The sequence below is a fragment of the Phocoena phocoena genome, chromosome 18, assembly GCF_963924675.1.
Source record: "Phocoena phocoena chromosome 18, mPhoPho1.1, whole genome shotgun sequence".
In the NCBI taxonomy this organism is placed as follows: domain Eukaryota; kingdom Metazoa; phylum Chordata; class Mammalia; order Artiodactyla; family Phocoenidae; genus Phocoena; species Phocoena phocoena.
Genome location: NC_089236.1, coordinates 34,974,054 through 34,991,882, shown reverse-complemented (window position 1 = coordinate 34,991,882; position 17,829 = coordinate 34,974,054). Strand labels below are relative to the sequence as shown.

Sequence of the window (17,829 nt, the reverse complement as noted above, 5' to 3'; positions counted from 1 at the left end):
ATTTCGCATTCTGTTCGTTTGAGACAGAACAAATGAGAATAATTGCCTGGTACCAGGAAAGCACAAAGATCTTTCTTCTATTTTTGTGATGCATCCTGTAATAAGGGTTGAAAATGAGACTGGAGGTAAGAGCGTGAAACTCAGAAGAGCAAAGGAGAGAGGATATTGTTTCTTTGAAAATATTCTTTCAGTGTTGGCCCAGAAGAAATATGAAGCTGAGGAAATTTTCAAAAAGAAAATTGATGATTTTTGTGTTAACGATGTGAGTGTGGAATTAGTAAGAATCAGGAAGCAAGCATCCTTTTGCACCAAGGACTTGGGAGCAAATGAAACCATAAATACTCCCTGCTCTTGGAAACCCTTTTGGAGCAGTAATCAGAGAAGGGTAAAGGCAAAGCCTCAGGGCAGAGGTGTTCAGAGCAAAGGGATAGGAGGAGAGCAAAAGGAGAGTTATTTTGGTAGCAGAGACCCAGGATTGGTTCAGATTACATCCTTTTGCTCTCAAGCCCGTGTTCCTTCCAGCAACCATAAAAACTCAAATGGATCTGGGGCCTTGAGGAGGGAACCCTGGCATCCTGAAGTCCGTGCAGTTAGTGCCCCTTCCCTCCCTGACCCAGGCTGAGTGGGGGAGGGCAGCACCTACATCTGAGCCTCTCGAGGTGGCTCGCTACTGAGTTGTTGCCATGGCTGGGTCTCTGCAGCCTCTCAGATGCCCAAAATAGGGAAGGGAGGACTCCTTCTGAGACCTGCAGGGCCTGGTATGTCCTGGTTGCCAAGGGATGGCCTCCTGGTTCTACCCCAAACCCTGAGGACCTCCTGCTTTTGCTGGGAGCCTTGGAGCCCAGAGCAAACAGCCAGAGGTTAGGACACACGCCAGTCTTTGAAGGACTAAGTGTCCTGTGGGTGAGAAGAGAGGCAGAGCCAATGAGCCTGGCAAGGGGGAGATGATTCGGCCCTTGACCCCAAAGCAGGCTCAGCTGGTTAAGAGAGTGTGCTTGCAATGTGAATTCAGACAGGACAGAAGCTGTCAGAGGGCAGGGCCCGAGGCAGGTTCACAGGGGCCCATCCAGCCTCTGCCAAGCGTGCTCAGGTGTCTGAGATGTAGCTTGAAAGGGCCCCCATTATAGTCAGCCGACTCCAGCCGCCTGTGCTCTGCCTTCCAGAGCTATGTGCCCTCAGCAATCACTGGACATCTCTGAGAGACCCTTCCTTCTGATCATCACACCCTTCAGAAGGCTAGGATGAGTATCACATGAGACAGTGCATGTGAGCAAAGCACTGTCCGATGGAGCATATGGAAGAAATGGAGAGAAGACATTCAATTTACATTTGTTAAATGGAACTGTTCTTACAACTAGCTAGATGTTGGGCTTGCAGTTTTTGCTTGATTGGGTTTGGGTTCATATTTCCCCATATCTTGTCATTCTCCCTTTTGATTTGTACTTGGATGGTTGGGGAGTCCCCATGAACATTAATTGCAGGTCTAGTATATGCAAGATTAGTCCCTCTCAAAGTTTGGTCCTGGGACAGATTGTAGCAGCATCTCGTGAAATGCAAATTATAAATGCACATTCTTGAGCCTCACTCCAGACATACTGATTCAGAAACTCCGGGTGGGGCCCAGTGACTAGTATTTTAATAAGTTCTCTGGTGATGCTAATACACACTAAATCCAGTGTACTAAGTGTTTTACATGAATACCTCATTTAATTCCACAAAGCCTAAGGAATTGGGAGCTGAGATATCTAACTTACAGATGAGAAACAGGGGTTTGGAGAAGTTAGTGACATGCCCCAGGTCTTCACCTGGCAAGTGAGCTCTGGGTCTGTGGGATCCCCTGCATTATTGCCTCCCCCTAACTACTGCAGTGACTCTCAGAAGTGGGATGTGTTTTTTTCCCAGAGGGTTTCTCTCAGGCAGACATGGGAGGCAGAAGTAAATGGTGAAGATGGAGCATTCCCCTGGGCTGGTGAACAGATTAGCCAGCTGTTCCTATGTGGTTTGCAAGACCAACTGGACTGTTATATTTTATGAAAATAGGGAAATATTTAGCCCTGGGGCTATCCCACTATTAAGCTGGCACTAAGAAGGCATTCCTAGTGGTTTGCAATGCACCCAGAACACCTGCCATCTGCCAAGCATGAGTCTCAGCGGCACTGAGACCTGTTGGGGTGACTGAGGATTACGGCACCATCAATGACACATTGAGCTCCTACCGCTTGCAGAATTGTTCTAGAGGCTTTGCAATTTATCTTCCACCAGGTATTATTATGCCCCTTTAACAGATGAGAAAACTGAGGCCCCAAGAAGCTCAGGGACAAAAGCTCATAAGCAAGGGGGGCAGGGCTCTGGCCTGCCCAGGTCTAATGATCATTCCTTCCAATATGCTACGCTCTGAGAAGCCAGTTCTCAGAGCCAGGCAAATCTGGTCCCGGCCTCGGCAGGCAGGCCCAGCTTCCCTCTCGGCTCCCTGCCCCAGAAGACAGCCACCTGAAACCCACCAGCACAGGTGGGTAGAGCGCGGGATACCTGAGCCAGAGGAGCCCCAGAGGCACCTGTCAGAGGCCACACGATGGCGCTGTGGTTCAGGAGACTCTGAGTCCTGCCTGACACCGTCTCGAACGACCGAGGGTCAGGACCCGGGACCCTTGCGGGATGGGACCCACCAGGATAAGAGAGCTGCCTCCCAAGGACTCGACCCCGAGGGGGTTAAAAAGAGGCTGTTAAGGACGCTCTCCCACGCCCACCCCACCGGAATCCCTCTCCCCTCCATCCTCCTTCCCAGCTGTGACACGGCGGCCTCATCTGGGAGCGCAGGATCCAGAGGTAAGCCTGGGACTCCCGCAGCGACACGCAAGCAGCCCCTAGGAGAGCTGCTTCTCCCTCCCGGCCCTCCCTTCCTCTTTCCCCCTCAGCTCCTCCCCTGCCAGCCAGTCCCAGCCCACTGCTCTCACACTTTATAATTTTTTTTATAATTGAAATATAGTTGATTTAAAATATCGTGTTTGTTTCAGGTGTACAGCAAAGCGATTCATATATATATAGAGAGAGAATTATTACAAGATATTGAATATATAATTTAAAAGCATGCTCACAAGTTGAGGATTTTAAATATTGCAAAACTAAACATCAAAAATGATCTCTCGACTGTTAAGGCATGCTCCTACTTTAAAACTCAGCCATTGAATTTCTCTCTCTATATCAAAAATAAGTAACAAAAATAGGAGTCAGAGTCTTGTGCCTTCTGTCACCTCTCATTCCCAGAGTCCTTTCCTATCTCTTAAGAAAAACACGCTTGGGGGAGTGGAATTTTGAGTTCAAATCCTCGATCTACCATTAAAAATCATGTGACACCAAGCAAATTCTTTAATCGCATTGAGCCTCACTTCTCTCATCAATGAAATGAGAATAATACTGGTACCCACCTTACGGGTAGTTGGAAAAATTAAATATACATAAACCATTTAGAATAGCGCTCTGACACATAGGAAGCACTCAATAAATGTTGCCATTATTATTTCTTTTCCTCTGATACACTGTGCACATCAGTCATTTGGTATTGAATGCAGACAGCCTCGTGTTTTTGGTTGACTCTTCATATAGGATGTCCCAAGGCCAGAGGGCTGTCTTATATATCTCTGTGCTCCAAAGCGCCCAGCACAGGCCCTCTCCTGGTGCATGATAATTAGAGTGGGTCACAGTGGTCACCGCAAACCACAGCCTCCAGCTACAATTCTACATCCACATTGTCTTCTCCAGGTGGTGGGTTCTTACACGGATCTGCTGATGCAATTGCTGAGTGTTCCTCTTCTCTGCTGTGGGATGCGTGGTGCCCAGTTTTGAGTGATGAGAGCCTTTTACTCTCCTCTAGGCAGGAAGCCCCTCCTGCTTCCTAGGGCTGGGGGGATGTCTAGAGCGGGCGAGTGGTAGTGCCAAACTTGTTTTGTTTCCACTTAGGATTGGAGATACTGTGTGCTCCACATAAAGGCCTGCTGGGGCAGAGAGGAAGAAGCTGCCTCTAGACCCTTAGCCAGATTAAGACAGTGTGGAACACTTGCCTCTGCTGGGCATGACCACATAGGTTAACAAGTCAGGTTGTAGATGTTTGTGTCTGGAGTTCTTTGTGGCTTCCGTTTATATTTTTCCTGACTTCTCCATCTCTAGGAGTCACGGTCAGGTCTTTCTTTAACATCTATCCCTGTCTTGCACTAACCAGTGCTTGGCAAAAGCCCTTGCTAGCAGTGCACGATCACTCCATGTGTATTGACTGACTTTTTGACAAATTGGCTCTGGGGGGGACTCAACCAAACTGGATCTCGAGCAGATTTTTTTTTTTTTTTTGCGGTACGCAGGCCTTTCACTGTTGTGGCCTCTCCTGCTGCAGAGCACAGGCTCCGGACGCGCAGGCTCAGCGGCCATGGCTCACGGGGCCAGCCGCTCCGCGGCATGTGGGATCCTCCCAGACCGGGGCACGAACCCGTGTCCCCTGCATCGGCAGGCGGACTCTCAACCACTGCACCACCAGGGGAGCCCTCGAGCAGATCTTTTTAAATGCTGCGATCCAACTCATTAGATTCCATTAGTGGAGCCTGCTGAAGGTATTCACAGATCATTCAGCTGTCAATAAAATCTAACAGCATATGCAAATGAGGTGTTGGAGGTGTGAGCGTGACCTGGGGTGGAAATGGCTTCTAGTTCATCTAGAAAGTCTTTCTGGTTATTGGGGTAGGGGATAAAGCTGTAAATAAAATGGACACAGTTTGACAAAGTGAGAGGAGAGTGTGGTTTTAGGCCATAACCCACCCTTTCCTGGTTCAGGTCCTCACTTGAGTCATTCCAGAGTTCCCCTGCCAGCCCCTGGGAACGTTCCAGTGTATGACATCTCTCAGGAAGCTAGCTGAGTTTCCTGGAAAACATCATCCACAGAGAGCCAATCCACCGCCTCCACCCCCAAAATCTTTCTTAGAAATCCTACCTGTCAGCAGCTAGAAATGAATGGAATAGAGGTGGAGGATTAAGCAATAACCAAATAGTGGGTTTGGGGTACCATGCTTACTATCTGGTTTCTTGTCAGGGCCCCCCGATGGCATCTACTCTCTGGGGCAGGACACATTCAAATGAGAAATGTGAGTTGAGCCCAGGGGAAGGATGTCTGTGGGGCTCTTGGACACTCTGATCTCTCGCTATGCTGGCAGAGTGGGGCTGGCACAGCCAGGAGCTCTCGAAATCCTCGCCTTCCTGTTTCCCTCTTGGGACTTTGAGAGGGAAATCTAAACCGTGTGTCTCTGATTCATTTACTGTGAACTCATCAAGTTGGTGCTTGGCAAGAGTCCTTGGATGTCTCAGAAAGGGCTTTTGGTTCGGTTTCATTTGTTTTCTGTGGTGCTTTTCCTTTGAAATAGGAAGTCTGTTTTTGCCAAGAGTACAGTGAAACACTAGATTTGAGGTTGGATCAGAGCACAGGAAGAAATTAAGATCTTATCCTTTGTACTTCCCAATTTTTAACTGTGCAAAACAAGTAATAGATAACGTTTAATTTTGCAGATTGGGTCCTATTATTATCCTCATTTTACGAATGAGAAAACTAAACCCAGAGAAGTTAAGTAAATTGCCCAGTCCACATAGCTAGCAAGCAGTAGCCTTATATACCTGCCGAGTGCCAAGGGTCCAGAGAATTTTGGGAGGCTTAAAAAAATGCTTCAATTTTTTTTTTTAATCAGAAGAAAAAAATTAATTTTAGGTCTGAAGGTGTTTTAATATATGATATTAATATATTTGACTTATACCAACACGGCCGTAAAAGTTTGAATTATTTTAGAAGCTGGCACTGTGTTAGGTACCAGGCAGAATTAGAGCATAATGGTGGCAGTTATATGGTGCCACTGCCCTCGTGTAGGCTGACCATTAAGTGCAAAGTGACTCAGACACCACGTTATTCCCTCCCTGGGGGATCCAGTCCCGCATCCTAACTCAGAGCAGCCTGGGCTTGGCACAGTGCTACAAGGTTTGGACTAGGTAGGTTACAAGAGGCTTCATGGAGTTGGGAGTTGAGAAGAAAGAGGGTTAAACATGAAAGGAGGGAGACCGGAAAGTGGAGGCATTTTGAGGAATGGGGAATTCACTGGTATGGGGGAGACAGAGGCAGCTGATACAGATGTTGTGTCAATTATCGGTTAAAACTCTGTTCCAACGTGACTTTTGAATTTTTTTCTTGTACATTTCACATCAAGGACCCACGTTTAACTGTGACATTCCATCAGTAATATTTAAGACCAAATTGTTACTTAAACTCACAATGATTATCTTTTATAATAGAAGAGTAAATAAGACTTGTTTTTGTTCACAGTTCTTTTCTGTTAGATACTAGTGCATTCTTTAGCATTTCATTCTTTAGCATTCCACCAATCGTTCGCAAATTGTCCAAAAGGTCATAAGAAACCATCTCACTTCCTTATTTTTTGCATCAAAATGACATACTAAATATTACAGAATGTTTTCCATGGAGCAGACTGGTGGTTTACAAACAGGGCTCCCCAGAGCTAAGGCTTGGTAAGGATGCCTCAGGAAAAAGGGAACGGCCAGGGGCTGGGTGCTCGGGGTCCTTCTGCTTTAACTGAGCAAGATATATATACATATATATGTATATATATATATATATATGTATGTATATATATATATATATATATAATTTTATTTTTTATTGCACTTCACTTTATTATGCTTCACAGATATTGTGTTTTTTACAAACTGAAGGTCTGTGGCAACCTGGCATCAAGCAAATCTATTGGTGCCATTTTTCTAATAGCATCTGCTCGCTTCATGTCTCTGTGTCACATTTTGGTAATTCTTGTAATATTTCAAACATTTTTGTTATTATTATGCTATGGTAATCTGTGATCAGTGATCTTTGATGTTACTATTGTAATTATTTTGGCACTTTTTAGTGATAAAATATTTTTAATAAATTTTTATTTTCTCTCTCTATATATTTTTTAATAAATTTATTTAATTATGGCTGCGTTGGGTCTTCGTTGCTGTGTGTGGGCTTTCTCTAGTTGTGGCAAGCAGGGGCCACTCTTCATTGCGGCAGGCGGGCTTCTCATTGCGGTGGCTTCTCTTGTTGCAGAGCACAGACTCTAGGCACGTGGGCTTCAGTAGTTGTGGCACGTGGGCTCAGTAGTTGTGGCTCACAGGCTTAGTTGCTCCGCGGCATGTGGGATCTTCCTGGACCAGGGCTTGAACCCGTGTTCCCTGCATTGGCAGGAGGATTCTTAACCACTGCGCCACCAGGGAAGCCCCTTATATATTTTTACTACATTTTTTTTAGACATAATGCTTTGGCTTAATAGACTGCAGTACAGTGTAAACATAACTTTTATATACACTGGGGACCCCCCAAAATTGTGAGACTCGATTTATTGCAATATTCACTTTATTGCGGTGATCTGGAACCGAGCCCACAATACCCAAGGTATATATAATATATGTAGAGCTTCTATGAACTATTGCATTTTTGAAAAAGGATTTCTCAGGGGCTTCCGTGGTGGCCCAGTGGTTAAGAATCCGCCTGCCAATGCAGGGGACACGGGTTCCAGCCCTGGTCCAGGAAGATCCCACATGCCATGGAGTAACTAAGCCCGTGTGCCACAACTTCTGAAGCCCGAGCGCCTAGAGCCCATGCTCCGCAACAAGAGAAGCCACCACAATGAGAAGTCTGCACACCACAACAAAGAGTAGCCCCTGCTCGCTGCAATTAGAGAAAGCCCGCGAGCAGCAGCGAAGACTCAACGCAGCCAAAAATTTAAAAAAAAAATTTTTTTTAAAGGATTTCTCTGGACTTCCCTAGCAGTTCAGTGGTTAAGACTTTCCCTTCCAATGCAGGGGGTGTGGGTCTGATCCCTGGTCGGGGAACTTGATCCCACATGCGTGCCGCAACTAAAAGTCCACATGCCGCAACTAAAGATCCTGCGTGCCGCAACAAAGATCCCGATGTGGTGTAGCCAAAATAAATAAATAAATATTTTTTAAAAAGTATAGCAAACACTTCGGTGTGTTGACTCCATGCCAGACACTGTTCTGACCCCTTTGTATGTGTTAACTCTTCTGATTCTCACAACAACACTATGATTATCTCCATCTGACAGATCAAGAAACAGAGATGCAGCAAGGTGAAGGTCACTTTCCCAAGGGTATATGAAAGGTGACAGTGGTGAGATTTGAACCCGGTTTGGCCCTGTGCTCATAACTACTCACCATGCAACCTCTCAGTCTGCCAACCTGTCCCAGCCAGCTGGCTGGGGGTAGAAAGGGAGTGATGCTCTCTGTCCCTGAGGCTGCAGTTCCGAGGTTTACTCTCAAGTGGACCTCTCAGCCTCATTCTGTTCTATCCTGTTTGGTGGCGACAGATGGCACTTTGCCCTCTGTTCAGCCGTTCATTGGTGCTGTAGATTCCAAGGAAAACCCAAGGTTTGAGGGAGTGAGGGAGCTCAGGACAGGCCTTCCTCACAGTGGAAGGCTAAATATGAAAGACAGCATCATGGTTGGTCTGCGGTTCCATCCTATTGAAAATAATAATTGTGACAGATGCCACTGACAGCAGATGCTGCTCCAAACATTTTATATGCATTCTGTCATTTAATCCTCAAAGCAACTGAGCTGCTAGGTGTTACTGTTTCACTGTGGGATGTGGGGATGGGGGTGGGAATTAAAGCCTAGAGAGGTTAAGTAACTCCCTAGAGGACACAGCTAATTCCTCTCTGCTTCCCCCCACCCCCTAGGGCTGCAGCACCTCTGCTCTCTCCATGGTCACCACCCCGTGCCCCTGTGCTTCTTAAACCCATTTGCACAGAAGTTCCTTCATGATTTCTCAGGATCTTTCTTTGCTTCTCTTCCTGCCTCAGACTGTCAGTTCCTCAAAAACCAGGGCTGTATTTACCAGTTCTCTTTACGGCCTCTCCTCTCCAACGCCAAGGGCCCCACGTGAAGCTTTTCATAAGGTGGACCCTAGTGAGATGCTCCAGCTTCATGGCTATCACTGCATTAGCAGCTGGCACCGTTGGTAGAAATGCAGAAATTAGGAAACAGCCAAAAATCTAGTCATCATTCCAAAGAACTCTTCACTTGCATAGATATGCATAAAGCATGTGTCTGTCTAAACCTTTCAGAAAAATGCCTACCCATGAGTGTCTAAGACCCAACCATGTAAATCATGATGCAAATAAGGCAGCAGCCACGGGACTGGTTGCCAGTCCACAGAGCCAATTGCATCTGCTCATACCCAGAGATACCAGAATACTGGCAGGAAAACCCCACTCCTCCAAGCTCATCCCTGCCCTGATGACTCAGAGATAACCATGGAGCAGTTTACTTGGCAGCCTCTCAAAGCAGCCTCTTAGCTTCCCTGCCAATACTCCTGCATCCCCACCCCGACCCGGCACAGGCGGGCAGAGGTGACCATAGAAGAGCTGTTTCTGGCTGTCCTTGCAGGACAGCAACAGTGACTGCCCAGCCTTGCTCAGGAAAACACATTCATGTAACCCTGAGTAATCCCTGGGCAAGCAGGGGCAATAGAAGGAAACAGGTGTGAGCCTGGCTTAGGTTTGGGGAAAGCATCATTAACTTGAACAGTGCATAGACTTTGTGACAACGTAGTGATGGGACCAGAGTTTACTTTTGTACAGTGAGGAAACTAATTTCTTAGCCAACGAATCCAATTCTTTGTTCATTTATTCAATGCATAGATAAGAACACACTCAAGAAGGGTTAGGAAATGCCCTAAAAATGGCCAAGAAAAAAAAATGGGTAAGAGAATCCGTCATAGCACCCTGGCCTATGGGTGAGAAGCAGGCATTTTCAAGCTGTTTCAAAGCCCTCACATGTAGCAGGAAAACAGATCTGTGAATCTAAGTGCTTCCCTCTTTGCTGCGGCAGATTCACAGGACCCTCTTTTTTAGCCCTCTGTCACTCCACTCCGTGATAATACGTATCCTTGAAAGAAATAAAAGTCCTTGTGCTTTACAATATTTAAATAATTAATTTTTAATTTTATTTATTTTTTAGGATGTATCTTTTTAAAATATGTATTTACTTATTTATATATTTTTGGCTGCATCGGGTCTTAGTTGCAGCACACAGGATCTTTTGTTACGGTGTGTGGACTTCTCTCTAGTTGTGGTGTGCGGGCTCCAGAGCACGTGGGCTCTGTAGTTGCAACACGCGGTCTCACTAGTTGTGGCGTGCGGGTTTAGTTGCCCCGCAGCACGTGGGATCTTTAGTTTCCCAATCAGGGATCGAACCTGCGTCCCCTGCATTGGAAGGCAGATTCTCAACCACTGGACCACCAGGGAAGTCCCAATAATTTATTTTTAATTCTGATTGCTCTCTGTACCTATGAGATGACCCCGAAGAATGACTTTTTAAAAATCGCTTTGGCTTTGGAATGTACTAAGTCTTTGCCACTCAAAGTTTGGTCCACAGACTAGCAGCATTGGCATCACGTGGGAGCTTGTTAGAAATGCAGACTTTCATCATCCAGATATCCTGGGTCAGGGTCTGCGGTTCAGCAAGATCCTCTGATGCTTCCAATACAAATTAAAGTTTGAGAAGCACCTTGCTGGATATTATCTTCATGGGCAGTGACTCTCCTTGAAGAATTTTGCTTTGCTCCCAAGGATGCTAACAGGGGCTGGTCTTCTCTGAGCATATGCCTTGTTCTAGGGACAGCCAGCCCTGGGCATAGTTGAGGGTGGGAAGAGCAGAGAGAGAACCACCCAAGGACTGCAAGAACAGATCACGTAGGGAGTGTGTGCATGTCATGACCTTGGCAACTGGCCTCTAGATCAAGAGGGGCAATGAGGGGGAAGAAGCCCAGAAAACAGGCTCTCCTGGGAGGGCAGCAGTGGGGTGAGAGGAAGCACCTGTCTTGATGCAGGTGGTAGGAAGGAAGAGAGAAGCCCTTCAGGCCCAGCACAGTGACCCACGGGGTCTCTGTTTCAGCCCAGCCCACAGGTTAGGTGGGCTAGGGGCCGAAGAATTGTCAAAGGCAAGGAGCCAGGCTGAGAACTGGACCCAGACCTAATCCAGATGTCCTGGTCTGTCCGCCCCTGACTTGTGCTGAGAATATGAGAGAAACAGGTTGTGATTCATGGGCAAAGAGGTAAAAGCTGGCCTTGCCTCCAGCTGACAGACCAGAGGAAGCCAGTGGGAGGGGATGGGGGGTGTAGATGGCACTGACTTAGCACCAAGTGCTGCATGGGAAAACTTGTGTAATTTTCTCTGGAAAAATCCTGAGCCCACAGGATGAGCACAGGCAGGAGCCACACCACTTTATACCCTTAAGAGGTCATTCTAGTATTTCTTTCCTCCTCAGTGTTTCCAGATAGAAGTCAGAACCCAGACTGCAGGGACATATACTGAGCCCTTTGAGTTACCTGTTGAATAAAGTCTTTCTTGACCTTAAGGGATGGAGGAAGCCCTCCCAAATCCCTTCACAATCTCTTCCCTCTCCACCCTTTTATATCCTCAGTGTAGCTGAGAGGTTTCAATGATCATGTGACAAGCTCTCAGCTACTTTTGTGGTAAATTTTGCATACAGGTTAGCACTTCCTTTGGAATGTAGCATCTACTGTAAGTTGATAGCTGAGTCAAAACTTTAACATTATATCTTGTGGTATGTGAAACAGAAAAAAAAAAAACTGGGAAAACCCTAAGTGTTTATCAATATTGGTTCAGTGCACTATAGAATACATGCAGTGGTTAAAAAGAACAAGGCCTGTTTTGATGTGTGAACATGAGATGGTATCCAAGCTGTATTATGGGGAAAAGCAAGCATCTTGTATTGTCTTAGTTATGTCTAAAAGGAGAGGGAAAGATGTTCACATCTTGTCTTTATGTGCATAGAATATTTCTGGATGTACATACTAGAAACTGGACTGTCCACTACTTCTAAATAAGGGGCCTTAAAGGTCAGAGTTCAGGGGAAGAGTTAGCTCTTACTGTGTAGGGTGTCTCTGAATTTTTTTTTTTTTACTGTAAGTGTATATTACATTTTCAATTCCCAAATGATTATAGAGTCATTTAAAATGGTAGTTATGAAAATTAATGAAGCAATATGGAAAATTTTATGATGTAATGTTAAATGAATAAAGCAAGATTAAAAGTCATGTGCGTTCTGATTTCAGTCATGCAAAGGTAAGCAAATGAATGAGGACATGACAGACATGAACAAAATTTAAGAGTAGGTTTGTTATAGTTGCTGAGATTTTCTATACTTATAAAAATTAACTTTATTGAAGTATATACACAAAAACGCACCCATTTTAAGTATACATTTGGATGAATTTTGACAAATTTATACACGCATGTAATCAAGTTACAGAACATTCCATCATTCCCCAAAGTTTCTTTGCCCCATCCCATTCAATCTTGACCTGCAATCAGTAATGTCTCTAGAAATTAGATTTGGCTTTTCCAGAGTTTCGTATAAATGGAATCATACAGTGTGTACCCTTTTTGTGTCTGGGCCTTTTTGGCTCAGCATAATGTTTGTATCCATCCTTCTCTTCTTCCTCAGTAAATCCTGGGCAATGTACCTAGCTAAACGATTACACCTCCCAGCGTTCCTTGCAACTAGATGTGGTCATATGATAAAATGATGACCAAAGAAACATAACTAGAAGGGTCATGTGGGACTTCTGGAAGGCTCTGTAAAAGTGAGAGGCAGACAACCTTTTTCTTTTCTTCCCCTTTCTCTTGCTGATGGCCTGGAATATGGACTTGATGAATGGGGCTCCAGCAGCCATCTTGGAATATGAAGTGACCCTAAGGATAACCAGGAAAAGAAAATGAGCCTAGGTCTCTGATGACACAGTGGAGCTGCCGTACCAGTTTGACTTCCTTCCTTTCAGACTGCTTTTAAATGAGAAAACATATATATCTTGTTTAAGTGCAAATATTTGGGGTTTTTCAATTATTTGTAGTTGACACTAATGCTACTTACTCCATAAGCCTTCTAGCACTACCTGATATTTTTAAATTTTGTATATGTTTGATTAAAAAATAAATTTTAATTAAAAAATAAGCTCTTATAGCAAAATCTGGCAAAAAGAGTTCAAGAAGCACATCACAGACCGATATCGCTCATAAACATAAATACAAAAATTCTTGACAAAATTTTGGCCAATTGAATCTAGCAATATGTAAAAATAATGCACCATGACCAAATGCGGTTTCACAGCAATGAACGGTCAAATCAGCATTCAAAAAGCAATCAGTGTACTTGACCACATTAACAGAATAAAGGATTAAAAATCAAGTAATGAGGGGCTTCCCTGGTGGTGCAGTGGTTGGGAGTCCGCCGGCCGATGCAGGGTACGCGGGTTCATGGCCCGGTCCGGGAAGATCCCACATGCCTCGGAGCGGCGTGGCACGTGAGCCATGGCCGCTGAGCCTGCGCGTCCGGAGCTTGTGCTCCGCAACTGGAGAGGCCACAACAGTGAGAGGCCCGCGTACCGCAAAAAAAAAAAAAAAATCAAGTAATCAGCTCAATAGATGCAGAAAAAGCATTTAAAAAAAAAATCAATAATCCTTCACGATAAAAATGCCCAGAAAACTAAGAATAGAAGTGAACTTCTTAAACGTGACAAAGGGCAATTCTGAAATAAAACTACAGCTAACAACATACTTTATGGTGAAAGATTGAATGATTTCCCCTGAGACAGGGAACAATGAAAAGATAACTGCTCTTAACCCATCTATTAAATGAGCAGGAGTGTGTGTGTGTGTGTGTGTGTGTGTGTGTGTGTGTGTGTTTGTGATAAAATTCACGACTGTAATTTTAGAGTGTACAATTCAGTGGCATTCAGTGCATTCACAATACTGTGTAACCATCACCACTATATAGTTCCAGAATTTTTCATCACCACAAAAGGAAATCCTGTACTCCCCATTCTCTGCTCCCTCCAGCCCTAGGCAACCACTAATCTAATATCTGTCTCTATGGACTTACCTCTTCTGGCTATTTCCTATAAATAGAATCATACAATATGTGGCTTCTTTCACTGAGTATAATGTTTTCAAAGTTCACCCATGTTGTGACATATATCAGTACTTCATTCCTTTTTCTGGCCGAACAATATTCCACTTTATGGAGAGACCACATTTTGCTTATCCAGTCATCTGTTGAGGGACAGGTGTGTGTATTTTAACAGAAAGATAGCCTTTATCCTCAAGGAATGAATCTCTATGGTGGGATTTCAAGAATAACATCAAACTGGAGATAAGAGAGTTGGCAGCAAGGGCCTTTCTCAGAACTTTCAAGTCACAATTTAGAAATCACTTGTTCTGTGACTAGCTCTGTGGAAGTGGCAATGAGGCAGGATGTCTAATGGTACATGCTCCCCACAGGTGTCAAGGCTTCCAAACCACTTCTGCCTGGTAGGGAGGTTACTACAGGACAGCATCTGGCAGGCTCTTGGAATCAAAGCTTACATCTCAGGCTACTCACCCCCCATTTCACTGGGGGAGGACATGTCATAAGAATAACTAGGTATCCACACACAGGCTGTTTGCACAAGCATAAAGGAAGGGAGGATCTGAGTGATCCCCTGGATAATTTAATCCCCACGTCAGCCCAACTGCTGTCTTGGGTTCTCTCCATAACATATATATACACATAAACTTAATTACGCAACTTCTAATAATGCACCAAATAGGTCTTCTTAAAGGTAGTTAGATCAGTCCAGTTTGAAAACATTTGGCTGGGTCAAGCTTTCTTTGTGAGGCTAAGTACTGTAGTGGTTCAGAACAAAGGCTTTAGAATCAGGTAGACCTACATTCAAATAGTGCCTCTGCTACCATTAGCTCTGGGAATTTAAACAGAAGATACAACCTCAATTTTTTCACCTATAAACTGGGAACAGTAGTTAACAGTACCAAACTCAGTGCATTCTTACCACCATATGTGAAGAATGCAGCATGGTGCCTAGGAGAAGCAATTTTTAATGTTATTATTAAAAATCACCATCGTCAACGGTTACTGAGATATTATGAAAGGACAGACTAAGGATCGCAACTGCCAACTCTACGTTATTCGATACAATTAAACCATGAGCTTAAATGGTTCAAATTTATCCCATCATTTTACATTCCTATAGATTTCATCCAGTAGCTGAATTTGGGGGAGGAAAAGAAAAAGGACCCACACAAAACTTTCCCAGTTGAAGACATTTTTATTTCGGTATGCACCTGAGTCCCTGGCAGGATGGGCCTGTCCTCCGCGGGAGGACATGTCCTCCCCCTCCTTTGGGAGAGGATGGGGACCCTGCCCTGAGGGCGCAGCTGGGGGATGAGGCAAAGGGCTATGCGACAGTGATAGGTCACAATGAGGCAAAGGGCTATGCGACAGTGATAGGTCACAAAGGGCATCAGAGGATAAACAGGCTGTGCCAGGGGGTTAGGCTGAGAAAGTGGTTCCTTCTCTCACTAGGACTGAAGTTCACCACAGCCTCTTGGGGAGATGAAAACCCAGAAGCAGAAGTGAGGTGAGGCAGAGGGGGAGCCTACCATACCTCTCTACACACTTGAAGAGATTCAGCCTGGGGTCTAGGCGCCCTACAGCGTCCCCGCTGTGATCATCTGTGCCCCTACCCACACCCCTGCCTCTGGGAGACCCTGAGGCAAAGGTGGGGGCCCGTGGGGCGGGCTTGGAAGACCTGCCATAGGGCCGCCTGTGTGTGACGTACAAGCACCGCAGCTCGCTCTTCTGCCAGTGAGGCCGAGGGAGGGAAGAGCCAGGGGCCCGCCTTAACCGCGCTGCCTGTCGTGATCAAAGACAGCCATGAGTGGGGACTCTCTGCTCCCGTATCACACGGCCCAGAGCAGCACCGGGGTGGGCCTGTTCAACACCACCACGGGGAAGCTGCAGCAGCAACTGCGCAAGGGCGAATACGACATGTTCAAGGACGCCCCGGTATTCGAGAGCGACTTTATCCAGATCACGAAGAGGGGAGACCTGATTGACGTGCACAACTGTGTCTGCATGGTGACCGTGGGCATCACATCCAGCAGCCCCGTCCTCCCACTCCCAGACACCATGCTGCTGGCCCGATGGGCTACTGGCTGTGAAGAGCACAGCCAGGCCGCCAAGGGCAAGAGCCACGAGGCTGCAAAGACCTTAGAGCTCACCAGGCTCCTTCCCTTGAAGTTCGTGAGGATCTCCACTCACAGTCGTGAGAAACAACAGCTGCGCACAAAGTTTGCCACTGGCCGCTCCTGGTACCTGCAGCTGTGTGCCCCTCTGGACACGCAGGAAGGCCTCTTCACCTCTTGGGAAGAGCTGATTTACCTCCTGCGACCACCAGTGGAGAGTCACAGCCGCACCTATGCCGTTCCAGCCTGGGACATGATCTGCATGCCTGTGTTCGAGGAGGAGGAGGACGGCAGGAGCCCGGCAGTGGGGGATTTCCAAGGAAAGTGGGATCAAGACCAGGTGAGCATCTGCAGCCTCCACACGTGCTCTGAGCTGGCCGGGGCCACGTCTGCAGCTTTTGCTGGGGGGGAGGGGATCCAACTGGACTCCCACAAACCCGATACCATGCCCGATGTGGCCACTGCAAAAGCAAAACCTACAGTGCTTGATAAAGCATCAGCATCACGGGCAACGACAAAGATGGAGACAGCAGGGGTGGCAGGAGGCACCGCAGCGGGTGCTTTGAGCGTGGCAGTGATCAAGTCTCCTGCCCCTGAAGAGCAGAGCACGGTCACAGCAGCCACAGCCAGCAACGGTCCAGAAGGAAGCAAAACCAACATAGCCACTGGGAGCACTGCCAGAACATCCCAGAGGAGCAGGAAAACGGTGCTGCGAACAATTCAGGGTATGCTTGGCAGGTGCCGCGAACTATTCAGGGTATGCTTCCAGCACGTCCACCAGCCTCTCCCCAGAGGCCGGCATGACTGTGGTCAGAGCAGAACCTACCAGCAAGACTGTTGAAGGAAGAGCCGACGAGGAGGATGAGGGGACCCTCATCTCAACCTTGCCACAGGAAGGCAAAGTGAGTGAACAGGATGGCAGCTCACAGAGAGTGTCCCAGGCCCACAAGGGAAGAAGGAGAGAAGGGAGCACTGGGGAGAGGACAGAGCTCTTATGAGCCCCTCGCTCTGCAGTTCAGTGGAAAGCCACCACAAGGCAGCGGGGAACAAGACCATCCAGAAAGCAGCTGGCCCGTGCTCAGGCGGCCGCAGAGCCACTAGAGATGACCAAAAGGACAAAGGCCACGGCAGCCCAGGGGGCAGCGAGCAGGGCACTGCTCACAAAGGCATCAGCCGTGCTCCCATCACCAACGAGTCCAGGACCTCGCACAAATCGGGCAGGAGCTTATCTACAGCGAGTTCAGGTCCCACCACCAAGAGACTGAGCAGGATCAGCTCTTTCTTCAGGAACGTCAGAGCCAGTCTTACTACAAAGACAGTGGCCTCCTCACGCGATAAATATGCGAGCATCCTGGCGAAGCCAGTGGAAGGGACCCAAATGGAGGCCATCGTAGAGACAGCAGAGAGTGGCCAGGGGCTGGAAATCACTGGAGGTGTGACATCTGACCATGGAGCCAGTGACCATTGAAGCCCATCAATAGGACCTAGACTGGGAGCTGCAAAGGGGACCAGGGCTCAGCGAAATACCCCTGGAGAGCCCATTTCAGCTTCCTTACTTCAATTTAAATAAAAAACCAAAAAATCTGAGAATGCATGCAGTGTTTTGTCTGAATTTCTAGGTCCCAAAGCCCAGGCATAGCCTCACAGTGGATTCTGTGATGTCATCTGTGCCACAGTCTGAGA

General features: G+C 46.6%; 1 protein-coding gene and 1 pseudogene across 1 annotated transcript; both read left to right on the top strand.

The window, feature by feature from the left end:
* Positions 1 to 17,829, top strand: part of LOC136137536 (centrosomal protein of 78 kDa-like) — a 157,851-nt pseudogene that overhangs the window by 65,101 nt on the left and 74,921 nt on the right.
* Positions 15,836 to 17,627, top strand: LOC136137477 (Golgi-associated RAB2 interactor protein 4-like). The gene is given in 4 exon segments (XM_065895887.1): positions 15,836 to 16,871; positions 16,903 to 17,100; positions 17,103 to 17,592; positions 17,594 to 17,627. Coding segments are annotated over 4 exon segments (1,758 nt in total).